The sequence below is a fragment of the Aspergillus caelatus genome (assembly GCF_009193585.1).
Source record: "Aspergillus caelatus strain CBS 763.97 unplaced genomic scaffold BDV27scaffold_43, whole genome shotgun sequence".
Lineage (NCBI taxonomy): Eukaryota > Fungi > Ascomycota > Eurotiomycetes > Eurotiales > Aspergillaceae > Aspergillus > Aspergillus caelatus.
This window is the reverse complement of record NW_022475306.1, coordinates 153,213-178,223: the sequence shown is the minus strand read 5'-3', so window position 1 is coordinate 178,223 and position 25,011 is coordinate 153,213. Positions and strand designations below refer to the sequence as shown.

Sequence of the window (25,011 nt, the reverse complement as noted above, 5' to 3'; positions counted from 1 at the left end):
GTCTTAGACTCATTCGGGAGCTTGCTTTAGTGTCGCAACGCACAACACCTGATCGAAGCCCCGCGATGACTCCACAGCCGGAGAGGTCAAGCAGCAGTTCGGATGACAATCAGGCTGGCGAAGGAGCGTCGAGGTAATCGACATGGTTGGTGAACGAGGTTACGCATGACCTCGACGTATCTTTCCTTTGTATCTGATTGGAATTATCGGTTCTTCTTGTATTAGCTATGCAGTTGTATGTAATAAGAGCTCAGGATACCCCTGTTTAGCCTCCGCTGTGATCGCCGCTCATGCAGATTTTATTTTATTGTGGACTGGACCTCGACTGGGGCTGGACAGCGAACGATGCGTTGTTCAAAGACTCCATGAGGCGTTGGTCTTAGGCCGCAAGATTTTCCTTTTTTATTTTATTTTATTTTTATTTTATTTTCTTTGTTTTTTCTTATGTGTGCAGTCATGGGTCACAGATTAATGCAGTGTACTATATCGGACATGTTTACCGTGTCAAGAGAGAGAGAGAAAGGAAGAACCAGTATGATATTTTTTCTTATATGATTAAACTACCGCTGACATTCATTCTCTCCATGGGTATCAATCGCAATGTAGGAAACACATTGTAGTAACACATAAAACATAGAAAGAAAAAAAAAAAAAGAAAAGAAAAGAAAAAAGAAATGTAAAAGGAATGGACAGAATATTACATATAGTAAGTAGTAGAATGTCACCTCGACCGCCGCAAAGAAAGCCACAGCGCTCGAACCGGCCCCCAAAAGCCCTTCTGCGCCTTCTGCTTTTGCTTCAGTTCATTACTTTTCTCCCTCTCCATCCGATTCGTCTCCGCATACCTGGCCGGCGTCAGGATGCGAGGTGGCGGCGACACTGGTGACCCCGCCGTCAAGGGACTATACCCATAGTGACCGATCGGCGTAAATCGCAACAGCTGATCCGCCGGAACACTTTCCGAGCTCTCGTGTCGTCCCAGTCGATCATCTTGGTTCTGGAGAAACGTGTACGTTCCCCTCGTGTTCGTCGTATTGCCGCCCTGTTGTTCCCCACCATGATCTGCGGATGTCGGGGCCTCGGACTTTCCCGTGGAACAGTCATTTCTAGGGCTTTGTCCGTCGAAATCTGAGAATAGATTCTCATCATAGCTTTGTTCATGTTCTTGTCCATGGTCATGGCCATGACCATGACCATGACCATGCTCAGGATAAGAAGACCCATACCCATGATCATACTCATACCCCTGATTATCCCCATACTCGTCACACCGACGAGGATAAGTATTAGTAGTATTCCCCTGAGAATGAGAATAAGGTCCCGTAGTCCTCCCCTCACTAAAAGCCCAACACCAAGCCGCATAATCATCCTCCGTCCTTCTCCCTTCCTCCTCCTCCTCATTGAGATCCCCATCACGACTAGAACTAGTATGATCAGGCAGTCTCTGTCGAGATATCTTCCTCGAGACCCATCTTGTAAGATTGGTTAATGTTGGACGGCGGGTGAGTGTTTGTTGTTGGTGAGTATTGGTGTTGTTATGCTTTGAAGAGAGTGAATTTGTGGAGATTGAGGTCGTGAAGCTGGATATGGATGATGTGGTGGTAGTGGTGTTGTTGTCGTTGTTGTTGTTGTTGTTGTTGTTGTTGGAGGGGAGGATTTTTATGGGGGGCATTTTGTTGGTTTCTTTTCTTTTGGGTTGGCATGTATTCTTGGTCCTTTTCCTTTTTCTTTGGTTTGGGTTGAGTTGAATTGAATTGAATTAGGTGGGTTTGGTGATTGTGTTGGTTGTGGAGTTGTTGTTTATTCCTTTGGTGTAAGGTAGCGTGTATGTCAATGAGTTTGATTAATGAGTATAGGCATTGGTTAGATAAATAAAACAACGTAAGGAGTTACCATGTCTAATTACTGAGGTGAAAGAAAAAAGAGCAATATAAAAGTTAGACAGACAGAGAGATACGTAGTCTAGTCTCAGACATGCATTTGAGGGAGACAAAGTTGGCTACTAATATGGTAAGTAATAAATAAGACCAGAGAGATATATAAAGGAAACCCCAACCCCAGATAAGAACGGTTTCTGCCGGGAAAATAAAAACTAAAATAAAAACTAAAATACAATGAATTACAAAAAAAAAAAAAAAAAACCGTTGCTTCACCGTTAAAAGACCGGGTCTTTTTCCAGAATTAGGTGGGAAACCATGACTAGTGATTTTTATTTAAATTCAAGATAACGAAAACACATGCATCTGAGATGTCTACAGTGGTAGCCAAGGGATGCATGCCGAGGCTGTTGGTCGTAACACTGGCGCCCGTTGATGTTTCTTTTTTTTTTTTTTTCTTTCCCCTTACGCGGTCAGCAGACGTAAGATAAGTAAGTTTGAGACTTGGGAATTAATTTGGGGAGAAAATAGGACGAAAGTGAGACATGGGTATTATTGTTGTTGTTCTAGTAATAGTTAGTTAGTTAGGTTAGGTTAGTCTAGTATTTACAGGATTTTATATTGCATATTCCTGCATGGTTTAGCCCGAGACTCCATCCCGGCCCAAACCCCATCGTCCGACTTCCCGCATGGCTTCGTCGCCGCCTTCCGCCAGTCGTCCATTTGCGTTGGCCGCGTTGGTGCTTCCCAACACGCCTGCCACGCAATCCCATCCGTTACGTCCACCGCCCCAGCGGAGCACTTCATTCTTGTATCGCTCGCCGGCCTCGCGATCCACCGCCGCTTTGCCCGCCTGGAAGACATCCTCCCAGATCTTGTTGGCGATCGCCCGGTCGAAGATATAACTGTAGTAGGTCGCACCGTAGCCATAGAGATGACCGAAGAACCCTTGCCACGAGGTGGGTGGCCGGCTGTCCGTCGGATCGGGTAGGGTCGAGTGGGCCGACGAGACCTGGTGGTAGATCGCCGTGCTGTCAATCTGGCCGGCTTTGTCGGCCGGGATCGAGTGGTATGCCTGATCCACCAGCGCCATGAGGATCTGGGCCTCGTTCTCCACGGCACCGTAGATCGAACCGTGGGCCAGGCGATCCTTCTCCATGCTCAACATCATACTCTCGGACAGCGGTTGGTCGGTCTGCCAATGACGGGCGTACATGGAGAGCACCGCGGGCTCGGTAGCAAACCGCTCCATGAGAACCGACGGTAATTCGGCGAAATCGGTTGCGCACCGCGTCCCGGAAATCGACTGCAACCGAGTCTGTCCCAAAATGGAATGCAGCGCATGACCCATTTCGTGGAACAGCGTCCGGACACTGTGTTCGCTGAGCAACGACGGGCGCCCCGCGCCGGTCGCTGGCGGCTCCGCGAAGTCACACACCAATGCGATTGTCGGCAGCTGTCGGAGGGTCTTCGATTGCGGATCAACCGCTGTGGCCATTCCATCGTTGGGGTGTGCCGAATGATCCATTGTGGCACACTCCGCCACTTCTTCCGAGGAGATCTCCCGAGCGCATCGCAAGGTGAAATGAGCAGGGTTGGGATGTTTGTTCGGCCGAGAGAACAGGTCACAGTAGATCACTGCAATATGTCTGTCGGCTTCGTCGACGACGTCCAATCGACGCACGTCTGGGTTCCACGTCTCACCTGCAGCTGTCTCCTGCGGCACGAGCCGGACACCATAAAGGCGGTCAAAAAGCCGCGACAACCCTTGCATCACCGTACCCAAAGAGAAGAACTCGGGTACAGCACTCAGCTCACGCGACCGCCGGGACTGCGAATATTGCAGGACGCGTTGATGAACATAGTAGGCGTGGTCCCACGGCTGCAATGGGGACGCTCCCTTCATCGCCTGTAACTTGGACAGTTCTTCCTGAACATACTCGCGGTTGCTGCCCACCAACGCCGTCAGAAAGTTGGAAACCGCCTCGGGGCTTTTGGCCATTTTATCGCTGAGCGTCATATGGCCGAAGCTGGAGTGGCCCGACAGCTGGGCGAGCTCCGCCCGTTTGCTGAGCAGTTCCTCCAATCGATGGAGCTGGCGCGAGCTGGATGTTCGAGTCGCCAGATAAACATCTCTGCGGACACCCTCGTCGTGAACTGACCGCAACGCCAGCCGTGGGATCATGCCCGTCGTCGGAACCGACGCGGTACGATTCCATCGTCTGATCTGCTGGACAAGAATCGGGTCCAGTCCCCGCAGACTATTGGCGCCTACCACCACCTGCGATTTGGCGGGCTCGGCGCTATTAACAAAGTTTGACCCGAGCTGACTGATGTCGTTTGATAGGTTCACGAATCGCTGTCTCTCGTTTGGTGGCATGTGAATAGCGGAATTGGAGAAATCCTTAATCAGAATCTGCGCCACAATCTTCTCCTCCTCCGACCAGTGCGAAGTTACATCCGGATTGCTGGCCGCCTTCTTCAGCTGATCGTTGAGCCCTGTGGTCGTATTCAGAACATTCATGTACTCGAACATTAGCGCATACGCCTGCGTAGCCGCCTCCTGCACGCGCGGGTCAGGGTGAATGACTCTGATAAAATCTGACAGGTCGATCACTCGGCAGAGCAGATCACTCAGCCGGTCAAGATCCCGAGCCATGTCCCGATATTCTTCCAGCGTGGAGGCGGAAAGGACTTTGGAGACGATTGCTTGACATCTCTGTAGGGAGACATTGGCAAAAGCGCGAAATCCATCGGGGTTGGTCAAGTATTGGTTCTGAACTAATCCGGTGGGCTTGGATTGGGTGGCGCTACGCTGCGAAAACTCTCTCCAGAACGGTTGCGAATCGAACACTCGTCGAAGGGTTTCGTCGTTAGTCTTTTTCTGGGTGGAATGGTTTGTGGGGGTGTAATCGTATACATCCGACTGGGAGGAGGGCGACGCGGCGGTTTCCAAGGATCGACGAGGTTGCTGCAGTCGCTGCAGGCATGCCCGACAGGTCCATGGCCGACGCCGGAGCGGCATCAGCATGTGTCCTGCCATTGGAGCAAAGGAAGCTCAATTCAGCATGGATGTTGTAAATATGATAGTCAAAAATTCAAGAGTCAACAGCGCGGAATTGACAGAAAGTAAAGTAGATCTTAAATAATCCGTGAGATGGGGGAAAGAAAGAGGGGAAAATGGGGGAAAATCAAGGCGAGAGTCTCAAGAGAGTCAAAAGTGAAGGCCGGACGATGACGGAGGAACAGCCGAACGCCCGCCGAAAAAAAGTCTTGGCGTAGTCACGCTTTCCCGTGAACTTCAACAAGCCCTCAGACGACCTTCAAATCACTCCCCGTCTTGTTCTTCCGTCCATTGGCCTCGTGCAGCATGTCCTTTCGGCCGATGTTCCAGCAGGTAGACTCCCCGGCTCTTCCGTAATCTAATCCAAGTATTCTTCTTCAGTACTGACGCCGTTTAGCGGGCTGTGGCCCCCATCGCTGCCACTCTTTTGGCTGGAGGTGTAGCCTTCTATCCCCGGCGAACCGCCTTTGCTGAGGAGCCTAAGAATGCCGTATGATCTGACCTAAGCTTTTCTAGACTAGAAGAGCTCTAGTCCATACATCCCAAGCGTCTCATTCTAATCATTGCGATTCGTGCAGAGGAAACCTATCTATGATGACTTCCCGGCCGATATCCCGGAACCCACGAAGACCCTTCCTCCTGCTCCTCCCAAGTCGTCCCCATCCTCCTCCTCGTCCCCTACTCCTACAGATATCTTGACGGCTCAGGTCCGACACGCCCGTCTTTTCCTCTACGAAAACTCCCTCGCCGCTGAGAACTGCTTCAACGACTTCCTGTCCCGGGCCCTCCACATCGAGAACGCTTTCACCAACACCATCGCTTCGTTGGCCCCGTCGCCCGAGTCCGGTGAGCGTCTCCTCCCCGGTGGCGCCTATGTCATCGTCTCTGCCATGGCCGGTTCTATTGTGTCCCGCAACCGTGGTATCTTCCTGCGCACCGCCTCTCCGCTCGCGTTCGGTACCGTGGCCGCCTGGTCCCTCCTGCCCGTGACGATGCGCAACATCTCCGACCTGGTGTGGGAGTACGAGAAGAAGGTCCCCGCTATTGCCGAGCAGCACCTCTACCTCCGTGAACGGGCTGAGCATATCTGGTCTACTGGCGTGGCACACAGCGGCATGGCGCGAGCCATGATGGAAGATAAAATCGGAGAGACTCGCAAGAAGCTGGAGGAGCTGGTCAGCAAGGGTCACTAGATTATTGCATTTTCAATCTGTCTCTCCCCCTTTGTTCGGTTGTTTTCCTTGTAGCGGATGCCATTTGAAGCCTGTGCTGCGACTATCGGCTTGGATGGCTTAAATTCCATTGCATATGTGTACTTTAAACAGTTAGATTCAAGGACTCCCTGTTCGGCACATTCGCCTCATGTTTAAAATTTGGTGGAGTAGAAAGTGGTGCGCAGCATCGCTGTGAAAGATTGACTGAAATTGGGAATCCATCAATTGGTATATCATACCCCACTCGACCATCGTAACTCCGGAGACTCATGATACTCTACAAACGAGAAACTCTACGATCGGAATACCTAGTTCATCAGGCAGTCCGCTTCCCTACTCCGTCGCCGGCGCGGGGCTTCCTGACGACGGCGGCGGCGGCGGCGACCGAATTCCTTTTGGCGGAGGAGGCAGGGGCGTTCCCTTCCGTGACGGAGCGTAGTCCTGCTCTTTACTCTTCTGTTCCCCCTCGGCAAAATACTCATCGAATGCCCGGTTAGGCGAAACGGCGTATTGGCGGGTCTTGCCACGGCGCGCAGCAGGTGATGGTCCAGGCGCTGGTGACCCAGAAAGGCTTCGTGGCGCCTGCGACGCCAAGGGAGGCGGCGTTGTCATATTGGCCGGGACCAGAAAATGACCGCCAGCGGTGGCACCAGGTCCGACACCCTGGCCCTGAGTCGGATTCATCGGGTCCAGGACGGGAGTGGAGGTGCCATCCGCACGCGTTTCAAATACTACCTCGCCAGGGCCTTCTACCTCCTCACCCAACCCAACGGGTAGTCTGTGTAATGCACCGTAGCCTAGTTCGGCCCCTAATGCGCCCTCACCACCCCAGCCTCGGGTGGGCACCAATTCAACCTCACGTACTACGTCGAATTCGCTGTTGTACACCCATAACACCAGTGTTCGGTCCAGGTGGTCCTCCACCAATTCTCCCAGTGCGGATTCTCCCCGTAACGTTCCACTAGGCGTTCCAATGATGTAGTCTGAGTGTGGAAGTAGCCCTGCCCGGTATGCCGGACTGAGCGGTGACGGGATGTTCAACACATGCCAGATATGTTGTGTCGAGGAAAGAGGCGCAAGCTGCAATGCAAGGCCCAGCGTAGGATTGGATGGAGAGATTGGAATAGAGACGGTGTGTGTCTTCTGACCCTATACATAACCATATTGGTTAGAATAAGATGTAGTATGGCAAGATTTGGACAGAGCCCACCTTCGCACTCCAAACTTCGAATGTCACATTGGAACCTGCGCAATTACGAACTTCGGTAGCGAAGAGATTCGGGTCCGGATAGTCCTGGTCATAGTATAGTTAGTATATCACTTCAAACCAGAAATGCTGTATCTGCACCCACAATCAGACGCCCATTAATGCCAACAATGAAGTCAAACCATGGCTCCAGGGGAAGTTCCGGGTCCTTGTTGCGGAGTACTTGGAATCCAAATGCATTATCGTTGGTGGTAGCTCGAGGCTGCTGGACCGGTTCGCCGTCCAGGTGGCCGATAAAGCGGTTCAGAACTCCGAACATGATCGGCCTTTGTTAGAAAAGTTTATCTGGTGAGGTGTATTAACCTGAGTATAACTCCGAGTTCTGGTTGCTGTAAACACGATCGCATTGTGGAGAGCTGCTGCCCAGTTGCAAACCAGACAAACACCCACGTTATCAACTTATCAGCATCATGATTATTTATCGCGCTTTCTAGATTTCTGTATGAAAATCCGACAGGAGTTCGAATGATGGCATGTGATAAATAAATCATACACTCCTTTGGTGACATCAAATTTGTATTTTTTCCACTTCAGTCATGTCTGGAGAACATACAACAGAGGAAGCTCCCCCGGAGGTTCACCATTACAACGATATCGGTGAAGTTCCTTGGGATATCCAGAAGTATGCGATTACTATCAAATTCACCCCAGCATATGATATCCGGATATACAGCTCACTCTACGCAGTTATTGGGCCCAGCGCTATAAGATCTTCTCCAAGTATGATGAGGGTGTATGGCTAACAGACGATGCATGGTTTGGCGTTACGCCCGAGCCTGTTGCTAAGTGAGTGGATGATTCTTTGTCTTTCGATTTATGGTGGACTAAGATCACTTTTACAGTGAGATAGCTGAGCATATTGCCAGCGCTGCTCCCCCGTCTCGCATGGTCCTAGTTGATGCATTTGCTGGAGCCGGCGGGAATACCATCGCCTTTGCGCGATCGGGTCGCTGGAAACGTGTATATGGTATTGAGAAGAATCCGGCTGTCCTGCTGTGCGCGAAACACAATGCCAAGATATATGGAGTTGAAGATAAAATCACCTGGTTCGAGGGTGACAGTCTTCAGATCGTGAACAACCAACTCAAGGACCTGGGTCCATATAGTGTTCTGTTTGCAAGCCCTCCGTGGGGTGGTATGTTCTCAATTCCTCTTACTTGTTGATGATTTCGAAGGTGCTTACACATATACAGGCCCTGGGTATCGCTCCGACAAAGTGTTCAATCTGAGCACAATGGAACCCTATTCCTTGGCTACATTATACAACGAGTATGCTTTGTTTACGGAGCATATGGTCCTCTATCTTCCTCGGACGTCAAACGTGAAGCAGCTCGCGAAACTAGTCAAGGATGGGGGAAAAGCAACAGTGATGCATTATTGTATGGAAGGCGCTAGCAAGGCGCTGTGCATCTATTACGGCGGGTTCAACCTCCAATAACTCAAATTCTGCTCTGCGTGGCTTGGCTTCAACAATTGGTAGTATTCTCTTAATAGAGGAACTAATCAATAAGCCTGAAGAGGATACAGCTAGCCGCCCAATTTGAGATTGGCATATAGTGCGATCTTCGTAGATCCATCAGCCTTTAATTGGCCCTCGAAATCTTCGGAGACCCTATCAATAAGCACCGGCTCCGGACAAATTTAGCAATGAGCTATAGAGCGGTGTACAGCAAGAAATCGCTTCGAATGTGGTTCAATTCGAATGATGTTTACAAAACCCGTGCCACAGGTAGGTTCATAATGTGAGTGTCTCCGGGCGTCGACTTTTAGTGTCATGTCGGACATTGAGTGGAACAAACTTCAGATTTTCTAGAGCTTCATTGAGACTTCCCTCAAAGGTTATAGCGTCACGAGGCCTAATTGATATAATTTATGAAAGGAACAATTTCTTTTTTACCCATGGCGATTCAGAACTATCGCTGTTATCGAGTCTAAGATACGGTTTTACAATGGATCAGATGTTTGAGAAAATGATAGTTTAATTTGAGCAAATTTGGGTATCATAAAAACTCCAAGTCCCGATCATATCACCAACATCAAAGTGAAAAAAAAAAAAATCGGGATCGAACACCTTTCAGACCTCCTCAACACCCACCAAATCTGACCGACCGAAGTCAAGACATCAAGACAAGGTAAAGATCATCACCACTCCCTGGACGAAAGGCACTCGAGCAAGCTCGCCGAAGCAAGTCGTTCGCAGATACCAACCATCGAGGCGAGAGTAAACACGGCTTCACTTTAGGGCATTGAGGACATAGAAGTCATCAGCAAGGGTGGAGATTCTGTAGCTCTTTAGAAGAGTTCAGAGGTGGGACGTCTACTCTAAAGTGATTCTTTGAACTGTAGGCAGAAATGTTAGCAGTCATTCTTGGTCTTTAATTTTGTTCTGAGATTCCCAAGGTAGGGGGGGATGAACTTACGTAGAGTCGCTTGATTTTCGAAATGAATGGGAATTCGCCGGTATTTATATTAGACGGGTGGCGCTAGTGGGAAGCGAGGTCATGTGTGTCTGGGTCTACATCCGGTAATATTTACGTACGGAGTATGCTCAGGAGAGAATCCATGAAACAGCGCGATAGACATGATGAAAGGATAGCCGATTACTTTGGCTATAGATAGAGTATATGAATGATAACTGGAACGTGCCAGCGACAATAGCGATTGAGGAAATCTTAACTAATTCCCAGCTAATGGCTAAACATGAGGCCAAAGAACATGATGTCCGCGTGCCTCAGGCTACTGGAAGATAGACTCAAACCCAGTTATGAATAATATATACCGAGGACTTTTGTACGAAGAATCACGAGGAGATATTTTCAGTTAAATCAAGATCAACATAAGCATACATAGAAATCATTTAATATCCTAAGAGTTACCTAAGACCTCTACTGTATGAATATGCTCCGTGTTGTGAGAATTGTCGAGTGTTGATGTAAAATAACTGGCCAACAGAACGAACCAAGCCGTGGCCTGAGGATTCTATGATCCATCCAGATCCGCCAACCTTCAATTAGTCAATTACCTAAATTTTGGCCCCACCAGAATGTTATCACGTGACATTTTTTCTGAAAGGAAAGTGTATCGGAGATAGTATTACTCCGTAGATAAGCTACAGCGGACCAAGCTGCTTTGCCGCGAAACCAGCTTCTATCTTCGCGCTCCGCAATTCACTACGTCCCGCGGACACAAGAAACCTGATAGCCGGTTGGATTTACGCGCAGTCACCATCGCTCTCCATGTGCGCTCCTTCATAACGTCCAGTTGTCCGAGCATCCGCCGACTATCGACCTGTCCCTCTCGCTCTGTTATTTCACCGGAAGATTTGGTCGTTTGATCCTCTCGACTTGCTACCTTCAATATGCCTCACGCTACCGACCTCCCGGCACCTGATGCCGAAGATGCCGACTTTGAGAGTGTTATGCGCCAGATGAACGGACCCCTCGCAGATGGCGGCATGTCTTTTGATTTCTTACAGCGGGACTTGGAACCTGGCGAGAAAGCAGATGACGCGGTGGACTACGAGGATTTCGATGACGATGAGCTTCCTGAAGAAGAGGAGAGGGCACAAGTTCCCGCAGAAAATGGAGAGGCAGCTATGGATGAGGACAAAGGCTTGTTTGAAGCGGAGGAAGAAGATCTTTTCGGCGACCAGGGAGACGAGACACAACCACAACCAGAAGGTGGCGATGAGCTCGATGACCTCTTTGGTGAGGGACCCGCGTCTCCTGTTCAAGATCATGCCGATGCCACCCGTGATTTGTTCGAGGAGGACGAACAGCCTCAACCTGCGCCGGACACGGTTGAGACACCTGCTCCTGAACCGGAACCCATGGCCATGGAAGAAGACGAGGATATTTTGGACGACGAGGACATAGGTACGGTGGCTGAGGATATGGACCCAGCGGCTCTGCGAGCATGGAAGTTACAACAAGCTCTATTTGCCATGTCGACTGTCGGCCCAGACAATCCACCCGCACCCCCGGAAAACGTCGAAGAGCTTCTACACTCACTGTTCCCCAAATTTGATCGCAAAACACTTCCTCGCTTTCTCGAACTTATCCCCCACAAAAAAGCTTTCTTTCTCGGCAAGCAGCCCCCGAAGCCCCCCAAACCTGTGCTCCCTAGCAAAGTCAACATAGAGCTTGCGCAAGATCAGGAGAGGGCTTTTAAATCAGGTGGTCAGGTGTTGAAGCGCTCATTGGAGTCGGAGCATCTGGGAGTAGTGGCTGTTGCCGAGGCTACACCGGAGGAGGAAGAGGAAGAAGAGGCTAAAGAAGACTTCGACCTCGACACAGATACCGATGAGGCTCTGCCGGGGGGTGTTACGTTGAATGATCTTCGCGTGGTTTGTATGGATTGGGATGTCAAGAGCGATATCTCTATCATGGATATTGACGAACCTATTGCTCAAGAGGTGACAGAGGATGCTGAAGATGACTGGCTTCTAGAAACTACCCGTCCAGTGAAAAAGCGCAAGCTTGGCAGAGACCCGGCGGAATTGATAGCTTTCTCTCATATAGACGTGCCATTGATTGATGATCCCGAGCGAGCAACATCGCGTATCGCGCAAAAGGTGACTGTGGACATGAATGATCCTCACATCCTCCTCGACGAACGGGGACCCGAATCTGTGACACAGAAACCCAAGGCTATTGGTGCTCTTAATCGGGATGAAATGGATGTTAATGTCACTCGCCGCCTCACCTCACGCTATAACATATCAAATGATCAAGCATACGACATGCTGAAACAAAACCACCAGAACAAGGTCCGAAGCACCTTGGGCAATGTCACTCTCGAGCACAGTATGCCGGCTCTTCGTCTGCAATGGCCATATTACAAGACCGAGCTTGCCAAAGCGGAGGCTCGGTCGTTTCATCGCCCAGCTTTATCTTTCCGGCCCGGCCAGACTTGTTGGTTCAAAAACTCTACATACATCAAACGCAAGCATCAAAGGGGCAAGGATGTCAAGACTCTGTACAATTCTACCAGGGCATTGTCTCTTGCCGACAACTCCACAGCCTTACTGGTGGAGTATTCTGAGGAGGTCCCCGTCATGCTGTCGAACTTTGGCATGTCTAATCGAATCATTAATTACTATCGTCGGAAAAATATGGACGACCCCACTCGCCCAAAAGCAGAAATTGGTGAAACAGCGGTTCTTCTCCCTCAGGATAAGAGTCCTTTCTCCATTTTTGGTCATGTCGACCCGGGCGAGATTACCCCTGCTATCTCCAACTCGATGTATCGGGCTCCGCTGTTCCAGCATGAGACCAAGCCTACAGATTTCTTAATCATACGCAGTAGCACTGGTTCTGGGGGCAGTGATTATTTTATCAGGAATATTGAAAATCTGTTTGTCGCTGGTCAACAGTTCCCATCGGTGGATGTTCCTGGCCCTCATTCACGGAAGGTCACCACTGTTGCAAAGAATCGCATGAAGATGCTCGTGTATCGCCTCTTGAAGAAGAGTCCTGATCTGCGACTTTCGATCAGCGATGTCACCGCTCACATCCCTGGAACCAGCGATATGCAGAACCGCCAGAAGGTCAAAGACTTCCTCCAACATGACAAAGATTCGAAATATTGGGTGCCCCTCGAGCCCGTCCCGGAGCAGGACGTAATCCGCTCATGGGTTCAGCCCGAGGATGTATGTCTCCTAGAATCGATGCAGGTCGGCCAGCAGCATCTGCATGACACGGGTTATGGCAACGATGCTGAAACAGGGGGCGATGAGGATAATGACGAGGAAACAGAGAGCTTCGAGCAGCAGATGGCTCCTTGGAAGGCGACTCGTAATTTCCTCCTGGCATCTCAGGGCAAGGCTATGCTCAAACTTCATGGAGAAGGTGACCCCACTGGTCGTGGCGAGGGCTTCAGTTTCATCAAGACCTCCATGAAAGGTGGTTTCAAGGCCATTGGCGAAAGTGTTGAAGATAAGCTAGATGCCCAGAGACTGAAAGAGCTCGGCGGTCACAGTTACAACGTCGCTAGACAACAAAAGTCATACGAAACCTCGATCCGTCGGATTTGGGATGCGCAAAAAGCCAGCCTCTCGTCGACGATCGAGCATTCGGACGATGACAGTGACATCGACCGGGAATTAGAAGAGGAGTTTAACAAGCCTACCCCAAGATCTGAAGCCCCCACTCCAGGTCCGGGCCGCCGTGATGACGAAACAACTAGCCAGTTCAGCAAGATGAGTATGCCGGATCAGAGAGGTAAGGTCTTGCGCATTGTCCGACAATTCAAGGACGACAAGGGCCAGATATATTCCAAAGAAACCATGGTCTGGGATCCCAGGGTTATCCGTCACTATATCCAGCATCGCCACAAGTTGGAAGCTCTAACCACCAAGTATGTACAACTGACATGAGATCCGCAAAAACACCCTCAAACTAACCACCACCCCAGGCTCGAGAACCTCCAACCAACAGGCGATCCAGAAGTAGACGCTCGCAACAAGAAACTGTACGTCATCAACATAGCCACCCTAATATCAACTCCAGTCCTACAAAACAAAGCCAAAACTTACAAAAATACACAGCCTCGAAGCCGAACTCAGCCGCTTAAACAGAAACAAAGAGCGACGATTCGCGCGCGAGAAACAAAAAGGCGCGACCCGCACATCAGCCGGCGATTCCCCAGCCGACGGAGGCCCCGGTGGCAGCGGCAAAGGAGCAGGCACCCAACGCAAATGCGCCAACTGCGGCCAAGTCGGTCACATCAAGACCAACAAGAAGTGCGTCCCCTCTGCAACCCCTCTCCCTGCTTCTGATAGTGTCCCTCTTCCCTTCTTTGCTTCTGCTTTCACTTTCCCTGAACCCCCTTGTGCTCGTCCAAGAGCAAGGAGAAGAATAAGGACCCCAGCTGCAATGCTTCAGACGTCTACTCCATATCCCGGCAATATCAATATGCATATTGGTCCCCAGACGCAGATGACCCCTCAAGGACCCAGTCACACATCCAAGAACACGTCAAGGTCAAAGTAGCGGAACGCTAACATTCTTGTGACTGAATCAACAGACTTTGTCCCCTCCTCAACGGCACCATGAAACCCGAAGACCGTGTCAGCGATTCTGCCTTCGCTATGGGCGCTCCTCCCGCCATTTAAACCAGGAAGTATTTATTTTACTACGACAGATTTGGCGAGGTCACTGCTATCATGTTTTGTTTGTGATACCCTTAACATACTTATTTTATTCGCATTATCTCTTCTTTTGAAGACTTCGGTCATTGATATGGGGGCTTATGATGGGACACTCCCCGTGGTTTACGATCCTAGATGTAATTACCTTAATAGAAGGTTAATAAGCATCTAGCCATTTAACTCAAGCCTATAGTTCAGGCCTCCGTACGAACTTGTCATTGAGTACTGATATCTAAAAATACATGATAGCCCAGTGCTTCCTTGGCACGCACCGCTCGAAGTGCTCATTGAAACATATTCACGAGCTGCACAGTGAGATAAACTTCAACTTGTTGAACATGCTACAATCCATAGATCTCGGACAGATGTCCTCGTGATAGGTAGAGCCGGCCTCTTTCGGGAGCGAAGGCCATTGCAACAGCCTTGGGCCGGCGGTAGGTATAGCCCACGAAGGCTCCCTCCTTGCGCATTTTGAGGACAGTCTTCTGAATCCTCTTGTCCCGTAGCATCTTATCCCGCGGTCTTTTCCTATCTCTTTGTTTCTTCAAAGTCTTTGTAGGGGGTTCTATAGCGTCGTTTGAAGTGTTCTCATTAGGGACCGGCCCCTTCTGGTTCTGCCGCGACTCTGCCTGATTCTGTATGGGTTTCGGTTTGTCCCCTGTTTCTTCTGCCCCATCGCCGGAGCCTTGGGCATCCGTGGTGATGGAAATGTTGTCATTATCGACCACGCTTCCAGCATCTTCAAAATACCTCGTATCTTCCCAGCTCTTGACTTTTGGAATGAACGGTGGGCTGGACTGGTGGAGCTGTTCCCATTTGATACCGCGAAAGAATGGATGGGCCTTGATATCGGCTGCATCGTTAGGGTACACATAGAAGTTTCGATAATTCCGGCTCCGGGGGTCAATGCTGGATAAGAGATGTCTCGCCGTTGATCGTGAATTGAAAACATCATTTTGCCGGTAAGCATCACAAGAGAGACGGTACTCTTTCTCCTGGAGTAAGCGATTCATGAAATCACTTGCCTCCGTTGAGACAATCCTGTCTGTATGCCTCTCTCCCGGGAAATGTAATGTTTGGTGGTGATGCTACATGAAACGTCAGCAGCTACTAAGATTTCGCAGGACACAAGCGTACATGAATCTTCCATTTCGTCGTTTCTCGATCTTTTGCAGCAAATGGTGTAAAGCCGTACAGACACTAAATAGCTCGTATTGAGCACATGAGTTACAAGCAAACATCTTGGGGCTGGAAGACTCACTTCGTACAGGATAATCCCCACACTCCACCAGTCACACCTCCCATCATACAAACTTCCCCGGATGACCTCAGGGGCCATGTATTGGCTAGTACCGACCACACTCCTTGCCAGCCTTCGCATCTGATGTTGATCCCGCCATTCGAGAAGATTCACGGAAGGGGGCATGAAGGTAACTGCGTTGTCGCTATAGTTTGATTGTTCAGCTTTTCGCTTTCGTTCCTCTCTCTGGTCCTCAACATCGCCATCAACTTGAATCCCTAGCCTCTTGACTAAAGAGTACCGGTGATCATTGTAGTAAACTTGGTCATGGGCCCAGTGCCCATCGAAGGCCAGACCAAAGTCCGAGATTTTCAGATGCCCTGAGGCGGATATCAAGAAGTTGTCTGGCTTGACGTCTCGATGGATCCAGCAAAGTCTATGGGCCTCCTCAATACACAGTACCATCTCTGCAACATACCATCTGGCGATATCTTCAGGTAAAATGCATCGTCGCATCAGCAGGCCTAAGAAGTCCCCACCAACCATGTAGTCCATGATGAGGTATAGATAATTGATATCCTGGAAACTTGCGATCAACGGAACGATCCAGCGAGATTTTGCGGAAGCTACAAGAAAATCCCGTTCAGCTCGCAGGTGGCCCTCTTGACTATTGCGTATCATTGCCGACTTTCGGATGACCTTCATAGCGAAGACGTCCTTCTTTTCTCCGGTCATAACTTTTCGACGATGATTCTCACCCCCTCTGGCTGTACTCGCATTAACGAGATTTGGGCAAGGACGTTTCATCACAGCAGTAGGAGCTTCGCCTGCGTTATTCTCCCTAACTAAACGAACGACGCCAAAACTCCCTCTACCCAATTCTTTCAGAACTTCAAATCCAGCAACTGACACAGTCTTGTCATGGCAAGAACTGTGGAAGTGCGACTTGAGTACTCGGCATTGACGAAGATATTCTTGTTCCTGGACAATCCAGTTCTGCCATACTCGGTTCTTCTCTTCCGGTGTCAGAGGCAGTGAATTTATGTATTGCTCGAGTTCTCGCTGCCGTTGCGAGCGTTGGTTGATATCAGAATAGATCGACTTGAAATAAGTTTCGAAAAAGACTTTAGCATTAGCAACAGCTTCAACGGTACGAACCGTGGGTGGCACGCCAGGAGACTCCTTGATCGGAGCAAGCATTCTTCCTGTGACAGGCCTTGGTGTGCCTAATGTTGGCCTCCATCCAACCGTATCATCATGATAGTGCTCTGCTCTTTCATGAAAGATAGACGGTTCTGCCGAGGTTGGGGGTGTTGATTTAGCCCTCAACGGTGAGCCGCTACTGGTAGGCGAGCTTGAAGGATCAGAGCTATCATTAGTACTATCGCCTTGATTATTGAGGTTGGGAATTGAGGCAGCCGGGAATCTAACAATACGGACGCTTGGTCGTTGACGTAGACGTGAACGACGAATAACAGTTGGATTTCCAAAAGTGGTTGATAATTTGCGCGACAGGAGGTGGGTGAATACAGCTGGGGTGGACCGACTCCTCCGCTTCCCAAGGTAATTAGGTCCTCTAGTCCCATATGCTTTCGAACTTTGGGACACTGCTCCTGCCTCTGTTTTACCTTTCTGCGTTTCTCTTTGCTTATTGGAATGATCGGATGGTATAAACAATACACTGGAGCTGCGACGGTCGAGATTTGCAGGAGGGGGATGAGCATGGACAGTTTCGACTTCTCTGACAATTGTATTCCGAGAAGTGTGTATCCCTTGTGTATATAGAGACTGAAATGACTGCATTGCCTGACGGTGGTTTTCTGCATGTAAAGGACGTTCTGGCTCAAGAGCGCTGGGCGTAAGGCCTGAGCCATGGTTATCAGTTCGCATGGTGACAGATCATGGAGCAATATAATAATAGCTTACCGTTAGGAAAGCTTCGAAGACCGAGTAAAGATAATATCCTAGAACTTCTTCGCCCAGTACGAACTCGGATTTTATCTCTTCTGACCCGTTGAGCCGCCGAGGCATCAGAAACTGACCCTGACATAGTCGTATAAACTGCGCTTTAACGCGATAGATAATATCATCGGCTGGTCGATGCGAGTATCCAATGGAAGAGGACTTTCGACTTGTTCTGTTGCTATTGAAACTGTTCCAAGAAGTGACCTTCCCAAGGGCTGACTATAATAGTAAAGGCAAGAATGTTCCCTGGGCCTACTATGGAAGTAGCATCTGTGTGCATAGTAAAAGATAATATGTTTGATAGAGTAGAGCAAAAGCCACAGCGTGAAGTAGTAGTCTTGTCAGAGGGGAAAGAAAGAGAAGAGGAAGTTGAAAGGACATCGGCCACGATGGTTGATGGAGGAAGTTACGACTTACGTACATACTTGGCACGCTTACCCTACGAAACGCCTTGCTTATACATACCGTGATATAGACTAAGGTGGAGAATCAAACCATCCTCTTTTGCTGCTCTATTGGAGGAAAATACGCAAACTGTTTGCAATATCCTCATCCCTGCTGTATACATGCACAATAGTGCAAGAAAGAACCAAGCCGGATATCACAATAGAAAACAACAAGTGACATAAGATGAACTAAACTTGAAATTCGAAGCCCCTAAAACACCATTTTTTAACAGCATGAAGATAGGAAAGAAAGATCCATATGGACAGCACTGCCACCGTGATACCCAAACATCAAGCTAATATGCAACCTTATAGATAGAAGTAGCGAAACGTCTATTTGATCTCAAGCAGCTTGACATCGAAGATCAACTTAGAGTTGCCCGGGATGCCGGGGAGAGCCTTCTTGCCGTAGGCCAGATGAGGAGGGATCGAAATGCGGCGCTCACCACCAACGGCCATACCAGCAACACCAATGTCCCAGCCCTTAATCACCTCACCCTTGCCGAGCTTGAAGCTGAAAGGCTTGCCCTTCTTGTTGGCTGTACGAAAGAGGCGGTTAACAAATGTTTTATCAAACGCGTAAATTAGGGTGGTCACTCACCATCGAAGACCTTGCCGTCCTCGAGCTTTCCAATGTATCTCATGGCAACAGTGTTACCGGCCTTGGCGGCAGGCCCCTTTCCAAGCTTCTTGTCATCAATCTTGACGCCCTTAACCTCCTTGACACCAAGGGTGCCGGTGGTCTGCTCGGCGGGCTTCTTGTCCTGGCCAGAGGGGGTGGGGCCCTGCTCAAGATTCTTGGCGAACTGGACCTTCTTGGCCTCCTTTCCTTCCTTGGCTTCCTTTTTTTGCTCAACAGCGGCTGCGTCACCGTTGTTCTTCTTAAGCTTCTTCTGCTGCTTCTTGCTTAAGGTTTCCTCGCCGTTGGCCTGCTTGGCGGGCTTCTCCTCATCGGCGGGGGCAGAGCGCTTGTTCTTTCCCTTGGTGTCAACAAGCTTGGGGGCTTCCTCATCGCTGTCAACCTCGGTGATTCTGGGGTTCTCGAGGTCATCAAGGTCATCGCTCTCATCGTCTTCGCCCATGAGGGCCTCAAGATCCAATTCGTCCTCGTCGGGGGAAAGGTCATAGTCATCCTCATCTTCTTCCTCCTCCTCCTCATCATCGTGGAAATGGGGGTCGGTGGGCATGACATAGTTTCCGGTCAGGTAAACAGTGTGGGTACCGGTGACCTTGAAGAAAACACGCTCATCCTCAGAGACGGTGATGTCCAGAGGCTGTTGGAGGTTCTGTAGGGTATCATTGTTAATACAGCACAGATCGCTAGTCAAGGCAGATATCGTACCTTCTCCGTATCCAGGGTGCAGACGACCATCTCATCGAGTTCCAGGCCCTCATCCTCTTCGTCCTCTTCGTCGTCGTCAATAGCGGGGCCCTTGCCCTTGACAAGCTTAGAGATAGCAGCCTTCAGGTCGAACTCTCCATCCTCGTCCTCATCATCCTCATCATCCTCATCCATGGCTTCCTCCATTTCCTTGAGCGCGGCGAGCTCCTTAAGCTTTCGAGCCTTCTCCTTGTCACTAGGACCGCCATTGACCTCCTCGTCATCATCGGAATCTTCATCGGAGTCCACATCCTCATAGTCGTCATCCGAGTCGTCCTCAAGATCCAGGCCGGGGGGAGCGCGCACGATCCTGAGGGTGGCTCTGGGGCGCTGGTTGGTATCGTGTCCATCGAAGTCAGGTTCCTCGTCAGGATCGATGGCAGCCATGCTCACACGGAACTGTTGCAAATCAATTAGACACTATTATCACGACTTAATGTTTTGAGGCACCATCTAACTTACCATGGCTGCAGCATCGGGCACTGCGGGAATGAGGGCACCTCCAGCAGGCACCTTAAGAGCATAGACGGCGACAGGTTGAACAGCAGACATGGTGGGCGAAAATTAAGATAGTACAGATATGAAGGAGGAAGAGGAATGTAAAAAGGAAGGAAGAGGTAAGAGGTAAGAAAAAACAAACAGAAGCAACGAGAGAAGGGACGAGAAGAGACGAACGAATCCTGAGGAAAAGTTTTGATTGATACCGTCAACTAGTCTTGACTGCGGATCCTCCAAGGGAGCATAAGTGGATCCGCTTTTTTTTTTTTTTTTCTTCTTTCTTTTTAGACTTTGAAAATCCAGTCACCAATCAGAAGGCTCACCGCCTCAATCTCCCCTCCTCTCTGCCGCCACTGACCGCCTCGAAGCTCACCGCATCACATGACTTCGTTCCGCCCGTCGCGAGCTCCGCCGCCGCCGCGTATCTTGTTCAAGAAGTCCCCTCATCGCCTTTGTTTCCCCCTTCCATGAATTGCTGACGCTGTGAGCCGTATCATGAGAACCGGTCTCTAGCCCATCATGGGCTCTTTGCTTGACGCAAATTCCAGCACCGTGCGCAAGCGGATCGCAGGCCGTACGTTCGTTGACCCTCTCCAAAGCTATGATGTCAGTGATTTTAACTGTTATTTTCTAGACACATTTGACAATGAGGAAGGCGAAGAATATGGGGCTTCGGCCTTTGGGGGGCATGGCGATTATATGCGTCGGAAGAAGATCAAGTTACAGAATTTAGATGCCGAGATTCGTTCCTCAGCATCAGATTACCCCCAAATCTTTCGCGGTGTGGTTGCGCACGTAAATGGCTACACTCAACCGTCTCTGCAGGACCTTCATCGCCTAATCGTAAGCCATGGCGGCGGTTTTCTCCAATATCTTGACGGAAAGACGGCGGCCACCCATATCATCGCAAGCTCTCTCACGCCGAAGAAGCGAGAGGAGTTCCGAAGATATCGTATTGTAAAACCGGCATGGGTGGTGGAAAGTATTAAAGCCGGACGCATACTTCCCTGGGATTCTTTTAGAGTGGTGGACGAGGGTCACTCTCAAAAAGTTCTCAAGTTCGACAATGGCCGCATTGTCAGTCAGACGAATTGCTCGCCCTCAAGCTACAAAGGTCAATCATCACCAAGCCCGTACACCTCTCGAGCAAAGGAGCTAGACATAGTGGACGATGTTAATGTGCAGCCATCAGTCTCTGTCGCTGAGCCGCATAGCGCTGCTGGTTCGTCACTCAAGGCTGCGTCTCAGTCGGATTACGGCGACTTCCCAAGTTTCAGCTCTACGGAAGAGACGAGCAATGTCCCCCTTCCACAAGAGCCTCAGAAAGACCAAGCTCAAGAGCCTGAGCCAAGATTAAACGATACGACCCGTAACCCTAGTCGTAGCATGTCACCAAAATCTAAAGCAATCGTAAAGCCTGCGTCACCCCGTTCTCCTGCCAAGCCGGACATGTCATCCGAAGCATACAATGCGCAACTTTTATCGGATCCACGCATGAGGAACTCAAGCGTTGTCAATCCGGATTTTCTCCAGCAATTTTATAAGGAATCTCGTTTGCATCACCTATCTACGTGGAAAGCTGAGCTGAAGGCCCAGCTTCAAGCAGCAACGAAGGAGAAATCGCAATCTCAACCAGTGAGGAAGAAAAATGCTCCTGGCGCAAGACGATATATTATACACGTGGATTTCGACTGCTTCTTTGCGGCTGTATCTACTCTGAAGAACCCAGGGTATGAAGGAAAGCCAGTTGCTGTTGCGCACGGCACCGGCTCTGGCTCAGAGATTGCAAGTTGCAACTATGCAGCTCGTGCTCATGGGGTTAAGAACGGAATGTGGATGAAGGGAGCCCTACAGGCATGTCCTGATTTAAAGGTGCTGCCTTACGACTTCCCTGCATACGAAGAGGCAAGTCAGAAATTTTACAGTGCCATCCTTTCCCTGGATGGAATTGTGCAGAGTGTGAGTATTGACGAAGCGCTCATTGACATCACTAATCAGTGCTTGGAGGCTGGTGGATCGGATGGCAGGGGCATCTCAGAGGGCTCGCTTTATCGGGAACAAGCAAAGGCAGACGAGATAGCCCAGAGCCTGCGGGACTCTGTGAAGAGCAAAACGGGCTGTGCTGTATCAGTTGGAATTGGGGGGAATATCCTACAGGCAAAGGTTGCATTGCGCAAAGCAAAGCCCGCTGGTCAATTCCAACTCAAACCGGACGCTGTTCTAGACTTCATTGGGGGCCTGACAGTCCAGGACCTACCTGGTGTTGGGTACAGCCTGGGAGCCAAACTTGAAGAACTCGGCGTCAAGCTTGTGAAGGATGTGAGGGAACTTGCGCGTGAAAAACTTACTTCTACGCTCGGGCCGAAACTTGGAGCGAAGATCTGGGATTATGCTCGCGGAATCGACCGCACAGAAGTTGGGACTGAGGTAATGAGGAAATCTGTCTCTGCCGAAGTCAACTGGGGTATTCGTTTCGTCAACCAAGTTCAAGCCGACGATTTTGTGCAATCTCTGTGCGATGAACTACACCGAAGACTCGTCGAAAACCTAGTTAAAGGCAAGCAATTGACCCTAAAGGTCATGAGGAGGGCAGCCGATGCACCCCTGGAGCCGGTCAAGCATTTGGGACATGGGAAGTGTGATGTGTTGAACAAGAGTGTGATACTTGGGGTAGCCACCAATGCGGCAGAAACGCTGGGGAAAGAGGCTGTTTCTATGCTAAGAAGTTTTGGAATCACGCCTGGCGATCTCAGAGGCCTAGGGGTTCAAATGACTAAATTGGAACCTCTGAAATCTAGGAATACGGGAAGTATTGACAATAGCCAACAACAGCTCAACTTCAAGACATCTCCCGCTCGCAAGAACATCCACAATAGCCACGATCCAGATGATTTGGATAGTCCTCGCAAAGGAGAGACTGATTCCGTCATCCATAGGCCATCCTTGAACGACAGCAATGATAAACCACTAAATATATCGGGAACTCAGTTTATCATGCCATCCCAGCCTGACCCGAAAGTTATTGCTGAACTTCCAAATGACATTCGATCAAAACTTATATCGCAAGCGAAGCCTCGCAGCGAGTCTCGGTCTTCATCACCTTGCCCTCCGAGTCGGCGTGCGCAACCTCTCGATGGCGCAAAACTCCCTCCTCAATCTCAGCTAGATCCAGAGGCTTTAGCTGCTTTACCGGACGATGTCCGAGCTGAAGTCTTGGGTTACTATGACCAGTCCCCAAGGACCAGTGGCCCACAACCTGCAGCCTCAGTAGCGCCAGCCAGCTCGACGTCCCGCCCTTCTTCGTCTGGCTCACTTAAATTGAAGAAACCGACGACGCCGACGAAGAGAAAGCGTGGTCGCCCAAGTACTAAAGCGGTTGGCAACCTGCGACTCACTCATTCGAGTTTCCTCGTTCCGAGACCCTCTACTCCCACCGCTAGTCATGATGAGGACCCGCCTACAAGGCAAGAATCCCCTTCAGTTGAACAAAATGGGGTGTCGGAAGAGTTCCTTGCAGCACTACCCGAGGACATCCGTCGCGAAGTACTTGAAGAGCAGAAAAGATCTCGGATGCTACAACGTCCCGGTAGCGCAGCTCAGAAACCACAGAATAGGCCGTTGGCTTCTGCATCCTTTGCGCCACAAAAGCGTCTCTGTCTACCACCTTTGCCCGAAAGGCCCACATTCACCTCCCAAAAACTCTCCACCTTGTCCGATTTGCGGGATGCTGTTGGCACCTGGCACGCAACCTTTGCCGACGATGGACCCTTCGACGAGGACGTGGAATCACTCGCTCGGTATGTGAAGCGTGTCGTTGTCGATGAAAAGGATGTCGACAAAGCTGTGTCGGTTGTGCGCTGGCTGATGTGGCTAGTCGAAGATGCTAAAGATGAGACCAGCGAGCCACCTAATGGGCAAGGATCTCCGGTGGGCTTGGGCCGTGGCTCCCAGAGTACAATCACATGGGATGGCGCTCTGAACTTCCTCCAGGAGAATATTCTCGCTGGGTTAGAGGAAAGAGGCTTACCTCCTGTGGAATTCACGTAACCTACTTTTGTATATACTACTCTAAGCTGTATCTATATGGCAACGCCCGTTACGTTGATATGTCCTTGACGACATGGAGTTTTGGTTCAAAGCATAGGTTACGGCGTACGTCAGAAAAGTCATATCTACACAATTTGTTTTTACTGTTCAATCTCTTGGTGCATGAAAGGAGTTTCCCGTTCTGGTTGTGTAATGAATGTAGATTCCAAGATACTCTTAACTTGCCCCACTCATTTAAATGGACCATTGTGAAACACTTCTATCCTAAATAGAATACCTATAACATGCAACTATAGCACCAGCGCACCAGTTCACCTCATCCGATTAGTCCAAATCCATACCCCTAAGTCTATACATACCACCACAATAAATATATGTATAAAATCTAACCACCACCACTATATTCCACCCATGAAATCTTCCATTCAAACCCTTTCCTCAGTGAAATCAGATCACAATAATCCAAGAAAAACCAAGACACATACCTCAAATAACTAAGATATATATCCAAATGCCCCTCCACCCCCGAACCTGCACCCCAGACTCAGACCCCAACAGTGCCCCCTGCGAAAAGCCAACCAGCGCTTTCCTAACAGCCGGCATCCCGGCCATAATCCTGGGAACGTAAGTACAAAACAAACTGGATATCCCCATCTACTCATCCCAACAAAGATACAGTACAACATTGGCGAATGGAAAGAAAAGCTTACAGGGATGAATAGGGTTCTGCTAGTTGGGATTACGGTGTGTTGTGTTTTCTTTCGACGACGGAATGCGTTTGAGGACCGGGTAGATGGGGAGGAGAGGAGATTGGGGTTGGGGTATTATCGGACTGGGGGGAGGGAGTTCTTGGTGAACAAGA

At 49.8% G+C, this 25,011-nt stretch overlaps 9 protein-coding genes across 9 annotated transcripts; 4 read left to right on the top strand and 5 right to left on the bottom strand.

The window, feature by feature from the left end:
- Nucleotides 1-651: 651 nt before the first annotated feature.
- On the bottom strand, nt 652-2,141 carry BDV27DRAFT_124697 (uncharacterized protein). Its single transcript, XM_032066142.1, has 2 exons — nt 2,057-2,141; nt 652-1,999 (listed from the first exon to the last, which is right to left on the bottom strand). Exon 2 carries the CDS (start codon nt 1,670-1,672, stop codon nt 722-724), a length of 951 nt encoding a protein of 316 aa, XP_031930055.1. The 5' UTR covers nt 1,673-1,999; nt 2,057-2,141; the 3' UTR covers nt 652-721.
- A 267-nt stretch (nt 2,142-2,408) lies between these two features.
- BDV27DRAFT_124696 (mitochondrial intermediate peptidase) lies at nt 2,409-5,073 on the bottom strand. Its single transcript, XM_032066141.1, has one exon. It carries the CDS (start codon nt 4,918-4,920, stop codon nt 2,518-2,520), a length of 2,403 nt encoding a protein of 800 aa, XP_031930054.1. The 5' UTR covers nt 4,921-5,073; the 3' UTR covers nt 2,409-2,517.
- A 174-nt stretch (nt 5,074-5,247) lies between these two features.
- Nucleotides 5,248-6,134, top strand: BDV27DRAFT_155480 (MICOS complex subunit MIC26/MIC27; the record flags this gene model as incomplete). Its single annotated transcript, XM_032072149.1, has 3 exons — nt 5,248-5,274; nt 5,339-5,431; nt 5,520-6,134. The coding sequence occupies 3 exons, from the start codon at nt 5,248-5,250 to the stop codon at nt 6,132-6,134; spliced, it is 735 nt and encodes a 244-aa protein (XP_031930053.1).
- A 354-nt stretch (nt 6,135-6,488) lies between these two features.
- On the bottom strand, nt 6,489-7,681 carry BDV27DRAFT_155479 (putative Golgi reassembly stacking protein; the record flags this gene model as incomplete). Its single annotated transcript, XM_032072148.1, has 3 exons — nt 6,489-7,304; nt 7,366-7,449; nt 7,508-7,681. 3 exons carry the CDS (start codon nt 7,679-7,681, stop codon nt 6,489-6,491), a joined length of 1,074 nt encoding a protein of 357 aa, XP_031930052.1.
- Nucleotides 7,682-7,877: 196 nt separating this feature from the next.
- BDV27DRAFT_124693 (RNA methyltransferase) lies at nt 7,878-9,419 on the top strand. The gene is made up of 4 exons (XM_032066140.1): nt 7,878-8,044; nt 8,110-8,208; nt 8,265-8,557; nt 8,616-9,419. Exons 1-4 carry the CDS (start codon nt 7,959-7,961, stop codon nt 8,858-8,860), a joined length of 723 nt encoding a protein of 240 aa, XP_031930051.1. The 5' UTR covers nt 7,878-7,958; the 3' UTR covers nt 8,861-9,419.
- Nucleotides 9,420-10,545: 1,126 nt separating this feature from the next.
- BDV27DRAFT_124690 (DUF3591 domain-containing protein) lies at nt 10,546-14,757 on the top strand. The gene is made up of 4 exons (XM_032066139.1): nt 10,546-13,779; nt 13,837-13,893; nt 13,970-14,164; nt 14,449-14,757. Exons 1-4 carry the CDS (start codon nt 10,781-10,783, stop codon nt 14,534-14,536), a joined length of 3,339 nt encoding a protein of 1,112 aa, XP_031930050.1. The 5' UTR covers nt 10,546-10,780; the 3' UTR covers nt 14,537-14,757.
- A 10-nt stretch (nt 14,758-14,767) lies between these two features.
- On the bottom strand, nt 14,768-18,110 carry BDV27DRAFT_83718 (serine/threonine-protein kinase). Its single transcript, XM_032077731.1, has 4 exons — nt 17,739-18,110; nt 15,834-17,677; nt 15,710-15,772; nt 14,768-15,660 (listed from the first exon to the last, which is right to left on the bottom strand). The coding sequence occupies exons 1-4, from the start codon at nt 17,860-17,862 to the stop codon at nt 14,914-14,916; spliced, it is 2,778 nt and encodes a 925-aa protein (XP_031930049.1). The 5' UTR covers nt 17,863-18,110; the 3' UTR covers nt 14,768-14,913.
- Nucleotides 18,111-18,287: 177 nt separating this feature from the next.
- BDV27DRAFT_124686 (FKBP-type peptidyl-prolyl cis-trans isomerase) lies at nt 18,288-20,350 on the bottom strand. The gene is made up of 4 exons (XM_032066138.1): nt 20,067-20,350; nt 19,566-20,003; nt 18,825-19,509; nt 18,288-18,762 (listed from the first exon to the last, which is right to left on the bottom strand). The coding sequence occupies exons 1-4, from the start codon at nt 20,154-20,156 to the stop codon at nt 18,557-18,559; spliced, it is 1,419 nt and encodes a 472-aa protein (XP_031930048.1). The 5' UTR covers nt 20,157-20,350; the 3' UTR covers nt 18,288-18,556.
- Nucleotides 20,351-20,578: 228 nt separating this feature from the next.
- BDV27DRAFT_124685 (putative DNA damage repair protein Mus42) lies at nt 20,579-24,278 on the top strand. The gene is made up of 2 exons (XM_032066137.1): nt 20,579-20,676; nt 20,737-24,278. The coding sequence occupies exons 1-2, from the start codon at nt 20,622-20,624 to the stop codon at nt 24,147-24,149; spliced, it is 3,468 nt and encodes a 1,155-aa protein (XP_031930047.1). The 5' UTR covers nt 20,579-20,621; the 3' UTR covers nt 24,150-24,278.
- The last annotated feature ends 733 nt before the right edge of the window (nt 24,279-25,011 follow it).